The sequence below is a fragment of the Balaenoptera acutorostrata genome, chromosome 2 (genome assembly GCF_949987535.1).
Source record: "Balaenoptera acutorostrata chromosome 2, mBalAcu1.1, whole genome shotgun sequence".
Taxonomy (NCBI): Eukaryota; Metazoa; Chordata; class Mammalia; order Artiodactyla; family Balaenopteridae; genus Balaenoptera; species Balaenoptera acutorostrata.
In genome coordinates, this window is record NC_080065.1 from 86,707,230 (window position 1) to 86,729,967 (window position 22,738).

At 34.9% G+C, this 22,738-nt stretch overlaps 1 protein-coding gene across 1 annotated transcript in view; it reads right to left on the bottom strand.

The window, feature by feature from the left end:
- Positions 1–22,738, bottom strand: part of SLCO6A1 (solute carrier organic anion transporter family member 6A1) — a 97,338-nt gene that overhangs the window by 34,618 nt on the left and 39,982 nt on the right. The window contains exons 7-8 of the mRNA XM_007191910.2: positions 18,809–18,953; positions 11,455–11,650 (exon numbers count right to left, since the gene is read on the bottom strand). Coding sequence (XP_007191972.2) covers positions 11,455–11,650; positions 18,809–18,953 — 341 coding nt within the window. The remainder of the gene's footprint in view (positions 1–11,454; positions 11,651–18,808; positions 18,954–22,738) is intronic.

Sequence of the window (22,738 nt, forward strand, 5' to 3'; positions counted from 1 at the left end):
ACTGGTTTGAGACTTTTTTCTTTTCTAATACAGACTTTTAATGCTATACATTTTGCCCTACATACTGCTTTAACAGCATCCCACAAATTTTTTAATGTGTGTTTACATTTTCATTCACTTCAAAATATTTTACAATTTCCCTTTAGGAGAAATTATTTGACCCAAAGTTTATGTAGAAGGTTTTTTCAGTTTCCAGATATCTGGGGCTTTTTCAGAAATCTTTTTTTATTAATTTATTTCTAATTTAATTCCATCATGGTCAGAAATTTTACTTCCATTTTATTATTTGATCCTTTAAATTTACTGAGTTTTGTTTCATAGAATATGGTCTATTTTGGTAAGTATTTCATGCATTCTTGAAAAGAAAGCATATTTTCCTTTGTTACATGAAATGTTCTACAAATGTCAATTAGGTCAAGTTGGTTGACAGTGTTATTCAAATCATTTTTATCATCACTGTTTTTTTTTTCTCCCTACTTCTACTAAGAGAGGAATACTGAAATAGCTGACTACACTTGTGAATTTCTACATTTCTCCTTGCAGTGCGTAAGTTTTTGCTCCACATATTTTAAAGCTCTTTCATTAGGTTCCGAATCATTTAGGATTGCTATTAATTTTTTATGAATTGGCCAATTTATAGTACATAATGACATTATTTTTTCCTGCTAATATTGTTTGCTCTCAAATCTACTTGGTCACTGATATCAGCTTTCTTTTGACTTCTGTTAACATGTTATATCTTTTCCCATCCTTTTACACATAATCTACTTGTGTCTGTATTTGAAGTGCATTTCTTTCATGCGGCATATAGTCTTGCTTTTTTTAAATTAAACTGCAGATTATCTGCCTTTTAACTGAGATACTACAACCATTTGCATTTAATGTGATTACTAATGTGGTTAGGTTTGAATATATCCTCTTTCTATTTGTTTTCTATTTATTCTATCTCTTCTTTGTTCTCTTTTTCCACTTTTCTGCCTACTTTGAGATCAAACAGTTTTGGAAAATTCTATTTTAACTCCTGTGTTGGCTTATTAGCTATGACTCCTTGTTTTTTAGTGGTTGCTTCAGAGTTTACACTATACATTTTTACTTAATACAGGCTACCAACATATGATATGATAGCACTTCATGTAAACCCATATTACATGTTAATCTGTTTTAAACAATTGTTTTTAAAGAGATTTAAATAAGAAAAAATGATTTACCTATATAGTTACAATTTCCTTTGCTCTTCTTTGCTTTGTGTAGTTCATATTTTCATCTGGTATTTTTTTTAATGTCCTTTATTGTAAAATTATCCAGTTCAAATCATGCATTGCATTTATTTTTTATTTATTCATTTATTTATTTATGGCCGCACCACACAGCATGTGGAATCTTAGATCCCCGGACCAGGTATCAAACCCGTGACCCCTGCATTGGAAGTGTGGAGTCTTAATCACTGGACCGCCAGGGAAGTCCCTCATCTGGTATTATTTTATTTCAGCTTGAAAGACTTCCTTTAACACTTCATGTAGTATAAGTTTGTTGATTGAATACTATTTACATTTTTAATATCTAAAATTATTTCTCCTTCATTTTTGATAGATATTCTGATTTTGTGTAGAATTACAGGTTGACTTTTTTCTTTCAGTACTTTAAAAATAGTTCCACCCTCTTCTTACCTGTATTGCTTTTGATGTAAAATCAACTGTTACCCTTATCTTTGGTCTTTCATATTTAAGGTATGTTTTCCACCTCTCACTACTTTTAAGATTTTCACTTTACACTTATTTTGAGCAACTTGATTATTATGTACCATGATGTAATTTTTCTCATGTTTCTTGTACTTAGTGTTTGTCTGATTTTTTTAAGTCTGTAGATTTATAGGTCACATGAAATTTTAATGTTTTGGACATCATTTCTTCAGATATTTTTCTTTTCCCAAGCTCCTTCCTCTGGGGACTTCAACCATATAAGCACCTTCACATATAGCACCTGAAGTTGTTCAACTCAGTGATGCTTTGTTCATTTTTATTAATTCTCTTTTCTCTGTTTTCTGTTGGATGGTTTTTATTGCTATTGATTTCAAGTTCACTAGTCTTCTGCAATGTCTAATCTATCATTAATCTCATAGAGAGTATTTTTCTCACAAATTCTAGTTTTTATTTCTATATGTTCAATTTGGGTTTTTAAAATTGTCTTCTACTTAACTTTTTTAACATGTGGATTTAATAGTCGTGTTAACATTCTTCTCTGATAATTTTAACATACACATCAGTTATGGGTTTGTTTTGATGAATTGAGTTTTTGTTCCTCATTATGGGTTGTGTTTTTCTGCTGATTTGAATTTCTTATAATTTTTAATGGATACTAGGCCTTGTAAATTTCACCATCTTGGAAACTAAATATTTTTGTATTTAGATAAATAAGCTTTGGTCTGGAATGCAGCTAATTTACAGGTAAATGTTTTATCTTTTTGGGCTCTTGCTTCCAAGACTTGATTGGTAGAGCCAGAGTAGTGCTCAGTTTAGAGCTAATTATTACCCACTACTGTGGCAAGATCCTTCTGTATACTGTGTGCTCTGTGATTTTTGAGGTTTTCCAGTCTGATCAGAACAGGTACTAATCCCAACCATGTGTGAGTGGTGAGTACTGTTTCCTTTGATTTTTTTGGTTCCTTAGACTCAGGTACTTTCCTCACATATATGCTAATTAGTACTCTGCTTTACATTTTAGAGCAATCCTCTGCAGATATGTTATGTCTTCTGGTACACTATCCTATGAACTCTAGCTGTATTGGTTTCTCTGGACTCTCAGCTCAAATGCCTCAACTCAGGGAGTCTGCCAGAATTTGTCTGGTTCCCCCTTCCTGTACCATGACCTCAAAACCCTCTTAAGGCGGTAAGCTGGAGGAATTATAAGGCTCACCTTAAATGTTTCCCACCTCTCATGTATCACTGTCCTTCACTGACTGACTCCTCTGTCATGAAAACCACTGTTTCAATTTTTGGTTGGTTTTTATAGTAGGGGAAATGTGTTATTCCATCTTGGCTAAAAATGGAAGTCCAGAAAAGTTTCTAAATATAAATTTAGAATGAAATCAAAGGGTCTTACTTTACATTATTAATAATTTGAAAAAGTGGCTATATTTCAAAATCATTTTTAAGATTATCATTTTTCTTTTATAAACTATATATTTGAACCAATACAGGTAGCATAAACTAATTCTGGATAAAGTGAATGAACTTATTGAAAGAACGTCTAAGAGCTCATAGAATGAGGAAGAAGCCTCAAAAAGTAGATTCTGAAAACCATCAAGAACCCAAAAAAAGGCAAGCAAGATTACATTATAGGACTAATCTTCTTAGCAAGATGTCCCCCATGCCCCCACCCCCAGGACTTGATGCACTGCAGTACTCAGTTTTGCATTGAAAGCTGCAGGTAATCTCTCACTGACCATGGGCTTTTTTGTTACTTTCTCAAAAATCAAAATCTTAAGGGAGCAGTCCAATCATATGAGCCTAACTCATATACTTGTTGACGTAAGGAAGATTAAAAAAGTAGTATTTAACTCCCTTTGGTTGATTTAGATGGAGGCAAGGCCCTGACTTATATGTACACTGAATGAGCCCCAAAAGAAAAGATGATGAATGTTAGGCACCAAAAGGACTAACTTTTTATACATTGTTGCATTTAACTTGCTAACATTTTGTTGAGACTATTGCATCTAAGTTTATGAGAGATACTGTTCTGTATGATCCATTTTTTTTGTATTGTCTTTGGCTTTGCTATCAAAATAACACTGGCCTCATCAACCAAGTTAGGAAGTATTCCCTCCTCTTCTACTTTCTAGAAGATATCGTGTAGAATCATTGTTAATTCTTTAAATATTTGGTAGAATTCTCCAGTGAAATCATCTGGGCCAGAATATGTTTGGGGGGTACTTTATAAACTGTGGATTCAATTTATTTAATAATTCCTTTTATAACTATTCAAATTATCTGTTTCATATTGGGTGAGTTTTTTCAGTTTTCAAGGATTAGTCCATATTACCTGTCAAATTTTTTTAATTTTATTTTATTTTTATTTATTTATTATCTTTGGCTGTGTTGGGTCTTCGTTGCTGTGTGTGGGCTTTCTCCAGTTGCGGTGAGTGGGGGCCACTCCTCGTTGTGGTGCGTGGGCCTCCCACTGTGGTGGCCTCCGCCGTTGCGGAGTACGGGCTCTAGAGAGTGTGGACTTCAGTAGTTGTGGTGCGTGGGCTCAGCAGTTGTGGCTCATGGGCTCCAGAGCACAGGCTCAGCAGCTGTGGTGCATGGGCCCAGTTGCTCCGTGGCATGTGGGATCTTCCCGGACCAGGGATTGAACCCGTGTCCCCCGCACTGGCAGGTGGATTCCCAACCACTGCACCACAAGGGAAGCCCCTACCTGTCAAATTTATGTGTGTGGAGTTATTTTTGGTAGTCCCTTATTATCCTTTAAATATCTCTGGGGATAGTTACTGCCTGTTTCATTCCTGATAATGGTAATTTGTGTTCTCTGCTTTTCTTCTTTGTTAATCTTGCTAGGGATGTGTCAATTTTATTGATCTTTCAAAGAACCAGGTTTTTGTTTGATTGATTTCTGCTTGTATCTTTATTATTTGCTTCCTTCTGCTTCTTTTGGGTTTATTTTGCTCTTAAATTCTTGAGGTGGGAGCTTAGATTATTGATACTTTTCCTATTTTTAATTGTATGCATTTAGTACTATAAATTTCCCTCTCAATACTGTTTTAGTTTTGTCCCACAATTGTGATATGTGGTATTTTCATTTTCATTCAGGTCAATGTATTTTCTGTTGATTTCTCTTCAGACTTCCTCTTTGACCTACAGATTATTTAGAAGTATGTTATTCAGTTTCCAAGTGTTTAGAGATTGTCTCATTACTTTTCTGTTTTAATTATAGTTTGATTCTGCTGTGGTAGAAAACACACTCTGTATAATTTCAGTCTTTTATACTTTTCAGGTCTGTTTTATAACCCAAAATATGGCTTATTTTGGTGAATAATCCATTTGTATTCAAAAAGAATAGGTATTCTGCTATTGTTGACTGAAGTGTTCCATAAATATAAATTAGTTCAAGTTGATTGTGTTATTCAGTACTTCTTTAACTCCCTTGAGAGGGTAGTAATAAAGTTTCTAAGTATATTTTTGAATTTATCTTCTTTTTCTTTCAGTTTTACTAGTTTTTGCCTCTTAGATCTTGAGTCTCTGTTGTTAGCTGCATACACAAGTAGAATTGTTTGTTCTTTGTAAACTGACCATTTCATAATTTGTAATGTCTCTTTATCCCTATAATTTTGTTGATTCTGAAGTCTGATATTAATATATTTATTTCAGCTTTCTTTTATTTAGCATTTGTATGTTATAACTTTTTCATCTTTTTACTTTTAAACTACATGTCATTATTTATTGTAGGTTTCACATAGACTGAATTTAGCTTGGGATTACTTTTTAAAATAATCTGACAATTGCTGCCTTTGAATAGGTAGGTTTAGATTAGGGATCAATGAATATTTTCTGTAAGGGGCCAGATAGCAAATATTTAGGCTTTACAAACCTTGTACTGTCTGTTGTATATTCGCAGGCATCTGGAAGCTGACTGTGATCCTCCCCAGAGACTGGGGAAGACATCAGACACCACCTTTGCCTTCTCACTCCAGCCCACTACAAATGGCAAGTCCTCCTGGAAGGAGCACGTACATATGTCTGGCACCCCAGCTTTTGTGACTGCTGCCCAAGGAACAGGTCCCTGGATCACTTGGCTCTGACAGCTAGTGGGGCTTGTATTCATGAGTCCCAAAGGACTGTAAACAAAAAAGCAGTTATTAATGGGCACAGGGGCACTCCACTTGCAGCTATACACTCAGGCTTAGTACACAGGCAGCAGGCAAAAAAAGCCCATCACCCAGTTTCTCTCTAAAAGCATCCTAACTACGTATTCTCCCCTCTACTGCCTGAGGATCTGGCTTCCAATCTGCCTGTATCTAAGTGTTGGCTGCAATCCTCCCCTTTGGGACACTGACAGGTCTTGGCACACCCTCAACTACTGGGGGCCACTAAAAACAAAGAAGACAGCCTGAACAATCACAAAGATTTGATAGACAACCAAGAACTCAGGCCTGGTTGGTCAATAAGGCTTATCTAGTCATTACAATTATAGATAAGGTTATTGTTATAGATAAAGTTCATCTAGTTATTATAGTTAGAAAAATAAATATAACTACAATAATTTGTTTATAGATACACAAGGTAAAAAGATATAAATTTTAACATCAAAAACATAAAATACAGGAGGAAAGAAAAATGTAGAGCTTTAGTATGCATTTGAGGTTAAGTTGTCATCACCTTAAAATAGACTGTTATAAATACGTTTTATATAAGCCTCATGGTAACCACAAAACAAAAACCTATAGAAAATACACAAAAGATAAAGAGAACGGAACCTAAGCACTAAAGAAAATCATCAAATCACAAAGGAAGAGCAAGAGAAGGACGAAACACAGGAACAACAAAATAGCCAGAAAACAATTAACAAAACGGCAATAAGTACATACCTGTCAATAATCACTTTAAATGTAAATAGACTAAATTCCCCAATTAAAAGACATAGAGTATCTGAATGGATTAAAATAACAAGCCCCATATATATATATGCCCCATAAAAGAGACTCACTTCAGATGTAAGGACACACAGACTGAAAGTAAAGCGATGGAAAAATATATTACATAGAAATGGAAACCAAAAGAAAGCTGGGATAGCTATACTTATATCAGACAAAACAGACTTTAAGACAAAGACTGCAAGAAGAGACAAAAAAGGTCGTTTTATAATGAAAAGGGATCAATCCAACAGGAGATATAACACTTGTAAATATTTATGCACCCAACACAGGAACACCTAAACATATGAAGCAAATATTAACAGACCTACAGGGAGAAATAGACAGCAACACAATAATACTAGAGGACTTTGATGTCCCACTTTCAGCAATGGATAAAACATCCAGGCAGAAAATTAATAAGGAAACACTGAACTTAAACTCCAGGTTAGAACAGACAGACTTAACAGACACTTACAGGACATTCCATCCAACAGCAGAAGAATACACATGTTTCTCACACGCACATGAAATATTCTCCAGTGTAGATCATATATTACATGACAAAACAAGTCTTCATAAATTTAAGAAGATTGAAATTATATCAAGCATCTTTTCCAACCACAATAGTATGAAACTAGAAATCATTTACAAGAAGAGGACTGGAAAATTCACAAATATGTGAAGATTAAACAACATACCACTAAACAACCAATTGGTCATAGAATAAATCAAAAGAGAAATGTAAAAATACCTTGAAATAAATAAAAATGAAAATATACCAAAAACTAATGGGACATAGCAAAAGCAATTCTAAGAAGTGGTTCAGCCATTATGGCAAACAGTATGAAGTTTCCTCAAAAAAACTAAAAGTGTAACTACCATATGACCTAGCAATTCCACTCCTGGGTATATATCCAAAGAAAATGAAAACACTAATTCGAAAAGATACACGCACCCCAATCAATGTTCATAGCAGCATTATTTATGATTGTGAAGATATGGAAGCAACCTAAGTGCCCAGCAACAGATGAATGGATAAAGAAGATGTGGCACGTATATATATATATATATATATATATATATATATATATATATATATATATATATATATATATATATGATGGAATATTACCCATAAAAAAGAATGAAATAATACCATTTGCAGCAACATGGATGGACCTAGAGGGTATTATGCTTAGTGAAATAAGTTAAATAGAGAAAAACAAATGCCTCTATGTTATCACTTATATATGAAATCTAAAAAATAAAACAAATGAATATATAAAACAAAACAGAAACAGCCTCACAGATACAGAGAACAAACTACTGGTTACCAGCAAGGAGAAGGAAGAGGGGAGGGGCAAGATAGGGGCAAGATATGTAAAAAATAAATAAGCAATAAAGACATATTGTATAACACAGGGAAATGTAGCCATTATTTTATAATAATCTTAAAAGGGTTATAATCTATAAAAATATTGAATCACTATTTTGTACACCTGAAACTAATATAATATTGTAAATCAACTAGTTTTCAGTAAAAAAAGCAATTTTAAGAAGTTCATAGCAATAAAAGCTTACACTAAGAAAAAAGAAAGATCTCAAACAATCTAACTACACCTCAAGGAATTAGAAAAAGAACAAACTAAGTCCAAAATTAGTAGAAGGAAGGAAATAAGGATGAGAGCAGAAATAAATGAAATAGAGACTAATACAATAGAAAAGATCAATAAAACTGAGTTGTTTTTTTAAAAGATAAATAAAATAGATAAACTTTTAGCTAGACTTGCCAAGAAAAAAAAGAGAGGATTCAAATAAATGAAATTATAAGAAAGCAGAGACATTACAACTGATACACTACAAATACAAAGGTCATAAGTGACTACTATGAAGAATTATACACCAAAAATTTTTTCTTGCTTGCTTGCTTTCTTGCTTTCATCATTCATGCTCTTCTGCTTTCTCTGGTTTTGAGTACTTTATGAGATTTCATTTTCTCTCATCTGTTAGCATAACAATTATACTTCTTTTTAAAAACGTTTTAATGATTTTCCCTAGAATTCCCAACATACATTTTCAAGTTATTTAAGTCTACTTTCAAATAACATTATACCACTTCATTGGTAGTTCAGGTACTTTATAACAAAGCATTCCCGATTCCTCCCTCCCTTTTTATAAGACTGCTGTCATTTATTTCACTATCCATAAACTATAATTACTGAATACCTTAATGCCATAATTATTTTGAAGAGTTATCTATTATACCTATTAAAATGATAAAAATAAAAGAACATAGTCTACCTTTATTTATTCATCTCTAATGCTCTGTTTCTTTATGTGAATCTACATCTAACTCATGTCATTTTTCATTTTTCTGAAGAACTTCTTTAAACATTTCTTGCAAAGCAGATTTACTGGTGACAATTCCCTTATATTTTGTTTATCTGAGAATATCTTTATTTCTCCTTCACTTTTCAAAGATAGTTTCATTGCATACAGCATTCTAAGTTGACTTTTTTTTCCCAGTCCTTTAAATATTTCATTCCTCTCTCATCTTGCTTGCATTGTTTGTGAAGAGAAGTCTGTTGTAAATTATCCTTGATCCTCTATAAGTTTTATTTCCTCTGACTTTTTTTCAAGACTTCGATTTTGATTCTGCAGTTTGAATATGATATGCCTACATGTAGATTTTTTTTGGTATTTATCCTTCTTGATATTCTTTGAGCTTCCAAGATCTGTGGTTTGCTGTCTGTCATTAACTATGGAAAATTCTCAGCCATTATTAATTCATCTATTTCTTCTGTTCTTTTGTCTCCTTCTTCTCTTTCTGGTCCTTCCATTACATATGTGTTACATCTTTGTAATTGCTGCACAGTTCTTGGATATTCTATTCCAGTTATTTGCATTCTTTTTTCTCTTTGCTTTTCAGTTTGAAAGGTTTCCACTGACATATCTTCAAAGTCATTAATACTTTCCTCAGTTCTGTACAGTCTACTGATGAATCCATGAAAGGGACTCTTCATTTTATTATAGTGTTGTTTTGGCTTTCTAGAATTTACTTTTGATTTTTTTCTTAGAGTTTCCATTTCTCTGCTTGCATTACCTATACTTCTTTCATGTTGTCCACTTTTTCCATTAGAGCCCTTAGAATATTAATCATAGTTATTTTATGTTCCCAGTCTGATCATTCCAAAATCTCATTTCTTTTAGAGCTAACAACAAATGTTACTAATTATCCTTCACCTGAGACTATCTTTCTTTCATTTTCTTTCTTGAAGGATATTTTCACTGGATAATAAATTATGTGTTAGCAGTTCTTTTCTTTCAGGACTAAAGATATTGTTCTACTGTTTTCTGAACCCATGGTTTCTGATGAGAAATTCAGTTATCTGTATTACTGCACCCATAAATACTATTGTAACATTCTTATTTGATAATGCCAATATCTGGATCCCCTGTGGTCTGTTCTATCATCTGTTTTAGCTAAGGGTTTTTGGCCATGTCTTTGGCCTGCTGGGTATTTTTTTTAATGCAAGACCCTTGCCTACAACACTTTATAGCTTTGTATGATATTATCTTTCTTTCGGAGTGTTAAGTCTGCCTTTCTGCTGCTACAGCACTCGCTGACCAAATTAATCCAATTAGAGACAAATTAATTCCTGGCTGGGTTATAGTACTTTAGGGAGGCCCTCACTCATAGGTCTTAACCTTACAGAGGTATCAGTTGAGAACATGGTATTCACCACAGTTGCTCCCCAACTGCACAATCTAAAGTTGAACTCTTATCTATAGAGCATCACAAGACTGGTGAAATTTTTCTCTGCTTTTTACAAGATTTCTACTTGATTTCAGCCTCTTAGCTTCATAATTCAGCAAATGTATTGAGTGAAACCCCAACAGAGTGTTATCTCATTTGTCTACCTCTCTCCTTACTGATATCCTGTCCCACTCCATGTCCTAATTTTTGTCTCTTTAGGTTCAAAGGTCAGTCAAAATTTGTGCCAGTTTTTTTGTCATCTTACTAGATGCTTTTTGCCCAGACACTTTGCCAGAATTGCCAGCTTCTTGCCAATGTCCAGAAATAGTAAATATACTCAGGGTAAAAAGTAACTGCAGAAGATTGCTTCTCCTCACAAGGTTTGCCTTTCTCCAGGATTTTGGTCTTTAAATTCCTAGTTGCCTAAACAACTGTCTGATGCCTTTAAACACATTTTTTAAATGTTATTCAGCTTTTCTAGGTGTTCTCAGTAGGAGCATTGGTCTGCCATAAGCCACTTCATTGTAGCTCAAGTGTAAGTCTTGTTTTCTTTACTTATTTTACTTGCTTAGTCCTTTGGTTTCCAATTCCAGTTCTGTTTCTCTTCTTTAACATCAATCTCTACTCAGTTCTTTGAATTTTTTCATGTTTAACTTAAAGGAGACATTACTCATGCATACTTTCAGATGTCTTCAGTTCCATTCTTTGATAAGAAGGCAGACATACCAATTCAAAAACAAAGGTAAGACTGGCTTTGTACAGTTAGTATGGTCTCCTAGTTGCTACTCACTTTAATACAGATTTCTAGTTCTGGGTTCTGATTCATTTCATTATGATGTTTTTTTTCTTTAGACTATATGAATGCATAAGCAGTCATACCACAAGCTATCATGATATTTCTGCCCTTAAAGTGAAAGGTGAACTACGCTTTATGTTTCTTTTACATGTTCAATAATGCCAAGAATGATATGAGCATATTAGGGTTACTGGATAAATAATTGTTAATCGACTAAGAAATCTATTGTTGGGATTAGATGTAAAAATCTCATAAATATAAAATTATATTTACCCGCCATAATCTTCAGTGATCCCAGCAAATGGTATTGAATCACAGTGTACAAAAATTACAAATGCAAGCAGTACAAGTGTTACAGCAGATGTAACCATTACAAATCTCATAAGGCCTTTACAAGACATTTTTAACTTGGAAATAATGATACCTCCCAGAATCTGGCCAAGAGCACCTCCTGGAATTAAAACAAGTCCTAAAAGAAAGGAGGAAGAGAAAACACAGTTAAAAAATAGTCAGCTAAAGACAGTACAGAAAATTCATACTTTGAGGCAATCCCCTCTGCTCTAAACATATAGCAAACATAGATTTAACTAAGAGACTGAGACAAAACTTAAAGGCATGATATTAATAAATACCTCAACAAACCCTGAACCCTAAGAGAAATACAAATTTGTGAGTGGGGCTGAAGCTATAGGCCTAAAGGACCTAGAATAAGAGGCTCCACAAAATGTTTTACAGCAGTTGTGAGAAATACAATAAAAGGCATACCGGAGGAACAACATTTGAAAATTTGTAGCTAAGAATGAGAAATTTCAATAATTAAAGAAATATTGGGCTTCCCTGGTGGTGCAGTGGTTAAGAATCTGCCTGCCAATGCAGGGGACACGGGTTCAAGCCCTGGTCTGGGAAGATCCCACATGCAGTGGAGCAACTAAGTCTGTGCGCCACAACTACTGAGCCTGCACTCTAGAGCCTGTGTGCCACAACTACTGAAGCCTGTGTGCCTAGAGCCCGTGCTCCGCAACAAGAGAAGCACCGCAACGAGAAGCCTGCGCACTGCAGCAAAGAGTAGCCCCCACTCACCGCAACTAGAGAAATCCGCGTGCAGCAACGAAGACCCAACACAGCCAAAAATATAAATAAATAAATAAATTAAAAAAAAAAAAAAAAAAAAAAAAGAAATATTAGTCCTGGGAATAAAAGTGCACTCCAATTACTGAGAAAGAGTAAAAATAAATAAATATTAAATCACATAAGGTAATAAGGTAAGGAAACTTCATAACATCAAGATTAAAGTATAAATTGTAAAAGCTTCCAGAGAGCCTGTAACTTGCAAAATAATTATAATTATAGCTAATTTTTTAAAAAGATAAAATTAATAAACTAGACCAAACACACATACACAATCCTGAGGAGTGGGGTTAGTAAACTGCAAGTGAGTAGTGAAAATTTCCTAAACCAACTGAGGGGGATAAAATGAATAAAAAATGAGTCCATTGAGAGAGGACAGAATAGTGGGGGAAAAAAAGAAGCAAAAGAGAAGTGTAATAAACAAAATGTACAATTAAAAATTTAAAAATTACTTAAATATGTCAGAATTTACAATAATGATAAATGGATAAAACAACTATTAAAAAGACAGAATATCAAATTTGATATTTTTTAAAAAGGAAAGCTTGAAAATAAAGCAGTGAAAAAACATGTACCATGAAAATGTAAATCATGAACATGTATATACCTAATGACAATGCATAAAATAAATTATGTAAACACTGCTTAGATTCCAAGAAAATTAAAAACCTGTAAACAAAGTGTTCTAACTCAGCTTTCTCAGAGACAGAGACTTAGTTAACAACACTATTAAAGATATGGAAAGTATTAATTGATTTGAACAAGCAGTTATTTAAAAAGAGAAATAAGAGCCTATGTCTACAAACTAAAAATCTCTTTTCAATAATTCATGGCTTAAGTAAAAATATGCTGATGAGAATTAAAAATGCTTAGAACTGAACAATGATACAAATTACATCTAAATGTATGAGATGCTACTAAAGAAAATCTATAGCTCACGATACCTCCATTATAACTTGTTAGGAGAACTAAATGAGTTAATATTTAAGTGCTTAGAACAGTGTATAGTCACATAGCAAACATTATACGAGTGTCTGTTAAAAGGTAGAATTTACAGACAAATTCATTTATTAGAAAGCAAAAAAGTACAAATAGTGTAGTGGCAATGTTTATTAAGAAAATTGTGGGAATTGGAAGTGAATCAGAGGGTGAGCAACAAGGCTGCAGTTAAGAAGTCAAGAAGAAGTAAACCACATTTTACCTCATAATCTCAGAAATTAAGGGCAGTAGGTATGACTGAAAGCAAGAGTGAGGTAGACTTAAAAAACAAGAGGATCGGATGGCTGTCTATATAAAATGTTTGATCCCCAATTCCTATCCCTACCCACAATGCCAGACAACCCTAGGTTTATTCAGTTTGAACCCAACAACTATAGAGTTAAGAAAACCAATTACGTCTGTGAGCAGGAAACTGAGAACACAACTCGGCTGAGAAAAGTATTGGCTGTCAGGCTTATTGCTCTAGGCAATAAGAAAATACTGGACACTGGGGGTTCAAAAATTAAAAAGCTGGGTCCTTGAAAGACTATCCTAAAAGGACACAAAACAGTTGAAAATTCAACTGCAAAGCACAGAACTTCCAATCAACTTCTTATGTAAATACTTTATTGGTGTACAGAAAAATACACAAATCAATATTACACATTTGATGAATTTTCAAAGTGAACATAACTACGTAACCACACCCAGGTAAAAAAAATCAAACATTACCAGAAGGCCAGAGGCTCTTTCATGCACTTATAGGATTTTATAAAATATGAATCATAAAGTATGCATACATTATGGCTTCTTTTATTGGACATGATGTTTGAAAAATCCACCCATGTTTTTGTATATAACAATAGTTCACGCCTTCTCATTGCTGAATAGCATTCTAGTATATGCATACAACTCAACTTATTTATTCACTGTGATGTTGCAAATTGTGCTGCTACTTTAAAAATTCATGTATATGTCCTTTTGTAAATGTTTGCATTTCTGTTGGGTGTACTCTTAAGAGAAGAACTTATGTTGGGTATATAACTAGGAGTTGAATTCCTGGGTCAGGGGATATGTATAGATTCAGATTTTTATGATACTGCCAAACAGATTTATAAAATGATAAACCAATTTACATTCTCACAGTAGTGGATAAAATGTCAATTGCTCCACATCCATGCCAACATATATCTTTCTTTTTCATTTTAGCAATTCTGGTGAATGGGTAATAGTATTGCATTGTGATTTTAATACGCATTTCCCTGAAAAACCACTGAAGGTGAGCACATTTTCAGATGAATATTGGCCAATTGATATCATCTTTTATATAATGTCTGTTCAAGTCTTTTGTCCATCTTTATTGGATTATCTGCCTTTTTATTATTGTCAGATTTTTTACATATTCTGGACACAAACACTTTGTAGAATATTTCTATTGAAAATGTTGTTTTGCATGCATTTTCACTCTTCATGCTGACATTTGATGAACAGAAGTTCTTAATTTTAATGTAATAGCACATTTTTTTTCCTTATGGCTATGTAATTTGTGTCCTGTTTAATAAATCTTTGTCTTCTCCAAGCCATGAAGATATTTTCCTATGCCTTATTCTAAAAAGTTTCATTGTTTTATCATACACATTGAGATCTGCAATCCATCTAGAATTGGTATCTATGTATGTAGTGAGGTAGAGGTCAAGATTTGTCTTTATTTAAATGTACTATAACTACTACTCTATTTATTGGGCAACAATTCTCCACTACCCTCTGATGCTGTATATCCTACAAGTAGAAGTACTGACTGCTTTTTGTTTTATATTTTCTAGGATATTTCTATAGTGAACATGCTTGGATAAGCAAGATAGATCCCCTTTTAGAGCACTTTTGTTGTGGCTTCACTACACAAATGCTGTGGCTTCAATTTCAAAACATAAAATAGGTAATTATTTTACCTATTTTAGGCTTGTACTGTATATCTCTAAATTCCAAAAGTGATACTGGAACACATAAATTGTTACCCCTGCTCCTCAAGTATGGTCCAACAGGAACAACACAGAATCTCAGGAGGAAAAAGGAAAGTCCCAACTCTCATTATGGACTCACATGAAGCAGAAGTAGTAAGAATTGCAGTATCTCAATTCAACAGACCTTATGTTCAGTGAAAAAAGTTACCAGGGGCTTGAGGTTTACAGTGGATTAACCACCAATTGAATTCCATTGTTCCTATAGCCCTGGATGTTCCATACACTGTGATGTAACTAAATTTTTGGCACAGACCAATGGCACTGGATATGCTGTCCTGGACATTGCCAAAGTCTTCTTTTGAATCCCTCTATCACCCAAAGAAAAAGACTAATTCTCATTCATGCTACAAGGCCACAAATATACATTTGCAGTATTCCCTCAGGAGTACCTAAATTCCTCTTCCATTTACTACAAGGGGGCAGGTCAGGATTTATTGTGACTACCACTACACTATGATGCCCAAAGCTTTCAGTGATAGATGTTATTCAGTTGGCTGTAGGGTCAGAAGCCTGACTCAATGGCTCTGACTCTGGTATTAGCACACCATCACCAGCAAGGGTGACTGATCAAGCCTAACAAAATCCAGAAGTCTGCTCATCGAGTTTTGGGGGGATTCTGCAGACAAAATCACAATGCTCTATCACTCTGGAAGTTAAGGAAAAATTGTCTCCCTTCCCCCAACCAAAAGCCAGCCTAGCATCACTTTGGATTCTTGAGTATTAGAGACAGTAGCCGATTCACTTGGGCATTCTCTTTGGTCTTGTATACCAGCTAACCCACAGGCCTGCACTGGATGCCAATCCGCAAGCTGTGGTATGCTCCCTACTTTGAGGTACCACAAACCTAATGACCTATTTGAGCTACAAGGCTCCATGACTGATGATTTTGTTTGCTGGAGCCTATGGAAAAGGGAGGAAGTCCCCACTCAGAAGCATCATTGGTTGTATAGGACTCACCGACTCGCTGAAACAGGTACATTTAAAAGCAACTCTTAGCTTACTGCTGGCCCCTTGTCACAACCAAAGCTCTGACCCACAGAGACTTTGTGATTCTGTGGACTGATATTCTCAGTTTGAGATGAACCAAAATAGACTCACCACTAACCATTTGACAAGCCTTACTTGTCAACTGGAATTGGTGTGTACAAGCCATGGGGGTGGGTCACAGAGATCTTCAAATGATTAAAGAAACACCACCAGTAGATCACCAGTAGCCCTCAGAAGACAGTGGAAATCTCTTTTAAATGCACTTACTTTTGGTTACTCAGGGAAGATTTCCAGAGGGACTACTGATACATTATTTATATGTACCCTGAGGGCAGTTATCTTTATTACTCTAAGAGTAATCCAACTAGAAAAGGTGGTACAAAATTTGTCCCTAATTTTAGTTGAAATAATCAATGACACCTCATCCCTGGAAAGCACTCTGGTCAGCCTCAGTCACTGATCAGCATTGTTATGGATGACAGAATTGCCCAAAACTTCATCCTTGCAGGCCAGGGTAGAATATATGCAATTGCTAATGCATTCTGTTATGCTTGGATTAATACCTCAGGCTAAGTGGAAAGGTCAATACGGAAACTTTAGGAGAAAGCCATCTTGCTTTCTAAGGTAGACCCTGAGGGCCAAGAAATTTGTTCAGCTGGCTTGGTCCAGGAATTTGCCAGCATGATTGAGGCCAATACTGCAAGTGGCCTTATCCTGTTCTTTGGAGTCCTGTTGATATGAGCCTTAATTAAATACTCTATGAAACAAATTGAATGGGTTTAGTCCCTATCTCTATTAATTAGATTAATCAGAGTGTCAAACAATGTGGTACACCTGTGGAAAAATCTGTCATGGCCCCTGAAACTGGGTCATGTTTGGCTTTTGGACTATGCACAGTCTGACAATGGTGTGCCCTTTATCACAAAATCTACTCAATAATAGGCTGATAGTCAATGTTTTTGCATACCTTAACATTTGTTTTTTATTTGGCCCACATGTTTTATGTTCCTTCTTTTTTTCCTTTCTTCTTTTTTTAAATTATTAGTAAAAATTTTCAAATAAATATACTCATTTACTATTCTTTTACTGGTTACCTGCAAGTTACAGTATGCATCTCTGACTTTTTATAGCATAAAATAAATGATCACATTTACCATCTTTCCATTAATGCTGGAACCTTAAAACATTTAGTTCCATTTGCAACCTCTTTTGGAGAGCCAATTCTCAATATCTAGTAAAACTGATGTACACAATAGCAATGCCTCTTCAATGTCTAAATATAGATCAACTTTTACAAATGTGCACAAGAAGACATGTACAAGTCTACTTGTTACTGCACTGTTTGGAAAAGTGAAAAAGTTGGGGGCAACTTCATATCCTTTTATATGATATGGATAAATAAACAGTATTCATAAAATAGAATCCCACAGCACTGTTAAAATGCACTAAATAGAGATCAACATAAATCGATGAACATAATTTCAGATGAAAGTAACAGAAGAGTACATACAAAATGATATATGAATTTTAGAAACAGATTGTATGTAAGTAGGTACATAAGAGGTAAAAATATATAAATGTGAGAGAAGGATGAACTCTAACTTTAGAAGAGTTGTTACCTATGGGGAGGGAGAGAGAGAAATGGGATAAAGAAGAGGTACAGGGGCTTCCCTGGTGGCGCAGTGGTTGAGGGTCCGCCTGCCAGTGCGGGGGACACGGGTTCGAGCCCTGGTCTGGGAAGGTCCCACGTGCCGCGGAGCGGCTGGGCCCGTGAGCCACAATTACTGAGCCTGCGCGTCTGGAGCCTGTGCTCCACAACAAGAGAGGCCGCGATAGTGAGAGGCCTGCGCACCGCGATGAGGAGTGGCCCCCGCTTGCCGCAACTGGGGAAAGCCCTCGCACAGCAACGAAGACCCAACACAGCCAAAAATAAATAAATAAATTTATTAAAAAAAAAAAAAAGAAGAGGTACAGAAGTCTTACAAGGTTTTATGTGTTAAAAACTATTGATGGGCTTCCCTGGTAGCGCAGTGGTTGAGAGTCTGCCTGCCAATGCAGGGGACACGGGTTCGAGCCCTGGTCTGGGAGGATCCCACATGCCGTGGAGCGGCTGGGCCCGTGAGCCACGACTACTGAGCCTGCGCGTCTGGAGCCTGTGCTCCGCAACAAGAGAGGCCGCGATAGTGAGAGGCCCGCGCACCGCAATGAAGAGTGGCCCCCGCTTGCCACAACTAGAGAAAGCCCTCGCACAGAAACGAAGACCCAACACAGCCATAAATAAATAAATAAATAAATAAATAAATAAATAAAACCAAAAAAACTCAAAAAACTATTGATGCAATGATGGCAAAGTGCTCATATTTTAAAAATTTCAGCAAGAAGTACTTAGATATTTAAAGTTTAAGCAAATGCTACTAGTCCTTCTACTTTCTGCTTATTTGAAATAGTTCATAAATACATATAAGAAAACTTTTCATAAAAATTTCATAACGAGTACGAGTGGAAATGTCTACCTGCAAGTGTAGTTGCTTCACTGGGTGTTAATATAAACTGATTTTCTATGTATATAGGCAAAAATTCAGATGCTCCAATCATAACTAAAGATTCTGAAGCTCTGGACAGGGATAGGTACACAAACATTGGATTCTTGATCAGAATCTGAAATAGAAATAAGTTACATATGAATTACTTTATTTTGTTAGGTAAAGAGGAATAGATATACCCACTCGCATGTTAATGACCAATCCACAAAAAGTTTAGCTTTCTCAATCTTAACTGAAAATACATATATATGTATATAAAAATTGAAATATAAATTTAAAATTCACCAATATACACATACCATAAAAGACATGTAGTGTTTTAACCATTTTTATTTGTTATTTGATCTCCATACCACCGATAATTTTTATTTGGGGATCTGGCAGTTTGCTAGAAATGCTAGAACTAAAACATTAACCTTCAAACTAATTTCTGGATTTCCTAGATATGTATATATCTTTGAAACTATTTAGTGGTGTTTTATATTTGTATATATTTTTTAACAAACTTAAAATTTCTTTTTCTAGCTCTAAACACAATTTCTAAAATCTAATCATTTTCTGCATATTCATCGAATTCATCTTCTGAGTGCTATTTAACATTACATAGTGTAATTCCACAATATTTATCCACTCCCATAGGGTTAAATGCTTAGGCTTACTTCAACTTCCTACTGGCACAAACAAGGCTACATTAAACATCCCTGTGCAACCCTTAAGGAAACAGGATAGAGTGTCTTTGGAAGTACATATCCTAGAAAGGGATTGCTAGGGCATTGGAATTTGGTGTACTTCATTCCATTATTTCTCCAAATCTTTTCTCCAGAATTATCAGTTTATATTCCCACCATAATATAAGATAGTTCCATTTTCTTCATGTAGCAACTGATACTTTCTAAAATTCATCAGATCAATATTTCTTTTTTTTTAATTTTATTTATTTATTTATGGTTGTGTCGGGTCTTCGTTTCTGTGCGAGGGCTCTCTCTAGTTGCAGCAAGCGGGGGCCACTCTTCATCGCGGTGCACGGGCCTCACTATCGCGGCCTCTCTTGTTGCGGAGCACAGGCTCCAGACGCGCAGGCTCAGTAATTGTGGCTCACGGGCCCAGTTGCTCCGTGGCATGTGGGATCTTCCCAGACCAGGGCTCGAACCCGTGTCCCCTGCATCGGCAGGCAGACTCTCAACCACTGCGCCACCAGGGAGACCCAGATCAATATTTCTGACTTCACATCCCCTTCCAGAACTTTGCTATTCTCCAAGAAAGAGGCATTGAACTTGGAAAGGGCTTTACGACCGCCTCAGCAAAGCAAGTAATGCTGCATGACTTCTGAGGTTGGGTCATAAAAGGATAATATGACTTCTGCTGGGAACTCTCACTCTCTCAGGACTCTGGCCTTGGAACTTGGTTACCATGTTATGAGAAAGCCCAGGCCAGATGGAGAGGTGATGTGTGGGCATTCCAGCAAACAGCCAGGATCAAAAGCTAATATCTGAGTGAACAAGTCTTCAGATGACTCCATCCCCCAGACTTAGTTCACTACAACTGACCACAAGTACAGCTGAGAAGAGTAAGCCCTGCACAAATCACAGCATCATGAGCAAAACGGATGCTCTAGTATTTTAAGCCACTAAGTTTTGGGGAGGTTTGTCATGTAGCAATAATAACTGGCACACCCCACATAATCACGAACACTTTAATATTGGCTGGCTTTCAAAATTTTTCCATGCTGATGAATGTATATTATTACAATGCTATATTTTGTATTTCTCTAATTTCCAATACAACTGAGCATTTCTTGATATAATTCTTAGCTATTTAGGACTATTTTGTGTGTATGAACTGGCTATTTGTATGTTTATTAGGCTTCCTGAAATTCTTGTGTAGATTTTCCAAGAATTCCTTGTTTATTCTAAATATTAATCTCTTGTTGGATTTAGGTATCTCTCGCCCACCTTTTACAACTGTTTATAGCTTCCTTCATTGAACAGAAATCTTTGACTTAATGTAATCTAATCCATAAATTATAAGCCCATATTTGACGCTATTGGGAATCTTGTCTAACCTTTTCCTACCTCTATGTCACAAGGTATTTCTTTCATTTTAAACATTAACTTTGTTGTTTTTTCTAGTCACATTCTATTAACCTAGAAATCACCTTTTTGCATAACATGAAGTAGAGAGCCAACTTCATTTTACCAAATAGAGAACGAAGTTAGTCATCACACCTATTGAACAATTATCCTTGAAGGGCCTCTTCTATCATATGACAGGTTCTTAGATACATAGCTGTGTATCTATAGCTGTGTTCTTTATTCTGTTCCACTGGCCTATTTATCTGTACTGAGAAAATGCTACCTTTTTTTTTTTCACTGCTAAGGCTTTATAGCCTGTCTTAATGTGTACGAGGATCAACACTCTTCGTTTTACCTATTCATGCCCTTATTCTGCCATAATAATTTTAGAATCAATTTGTCATTTACTAAAAAAATAAAATTCTTGCCATAGTGATTACATCACATTGAATTCATAGATTGAGAAAGAAATCACATATATGAAAGTTGTCATTTTATCCATTAAATTGTATATCTCTCAACTTATCCTAGTCTCCTCTAATACTGTTACATGAGTTTTAAATTTTTTCATGAAGTTCTTGAGTAGTTCTGAATTATTTATAGTTTTGTGATTACTTTTTACTTTATCTAATTTTAAAAATAGATAATTATTTATGAATAGTCTTATTTGAATATTTTATTTTTTAAAATTTTATATTTTTTATGTTGCACATTCAGATACTGCTCAATTAGTGGATTATACCTCTTTTATAGGTCCTTCTAGTTCACAAATGTTGATTTATTCATAATAATTATTGAGAATTGAATATTAAGCACAGTCCTTATTCTAATGAAAGTTATAGCAATATTCCATGATTCTGTATGAAATGGAAGTCTGTATTAGATATAACAAGCAAAACAAGAAACAGAAAATCTGGTTTTTTGTCTTGGCTCTGCAACTGATTTTTGGAGTAACAATAAGCAAATCACAATCTCTACATATCTCATTTTCAGCAAGTATTATGTAATAGTAGATAGAGCAATGGCCTGAGAGTAAAACACATGAGGTATTCTTATATTCTTAACCTCAATTCGGCCACCTGTATATGTGTGTGTGTGTGTGTGTGTGTGTAAGTGTGTGTCCAAAGACATACATGTCTTTGGAAAAGTTACTCATCCTCTTTAAATTACTGGTTCATCAACTGTAAAGTAGAAATGATAATACCTATATTTATGGTGATTATGAGAATTGCATATATGTAATAATTTATATAATTTCTGGCACATAGTAGGTGCCCAGTAAAGAATATACATCAGTTTCATAATTTATAAAATAAGAGTAATCACATGAGATTACTAAATTTGTTGTTTGTAAACTTGAGTTAGCCTTAAATCATTTGGAGGGCAATTATAAAACATATATTGCCAGGTCCTACTTCCAGAGTTTCTGATTCAGTAGGTCTGGAATGGGGCCTAAGAATTCACATTTTTAACAGATTCCCAAATGATGATGATGATGTTAATCTGAGAACCAATGCATGAGATAATTTTTCTGTTTATGCTGTTTAGGATTAAAATGAACAGACTCAGTGGCTAATTCAGTTGATGCAGCTTATCATAATGTTACACAGAAAGTAAGAAAGCCCAAACACTCTCTCAGTAGCTAAACAATTCAGCGCTCGTAAAGAAATAGAATCATCATTCAGAATAAGATGGCAATCGCTTCTCGGCCTTTTGGCTAAGATCAAGTGCAGAATAAGATGGCAGCCTATCTTGTCTGCTCAGTAGTGGGAGTTCCATTGCTTTATCTTGATTGCTTCAAAGGCCCAAATATTCAGTTTCTTTCTGT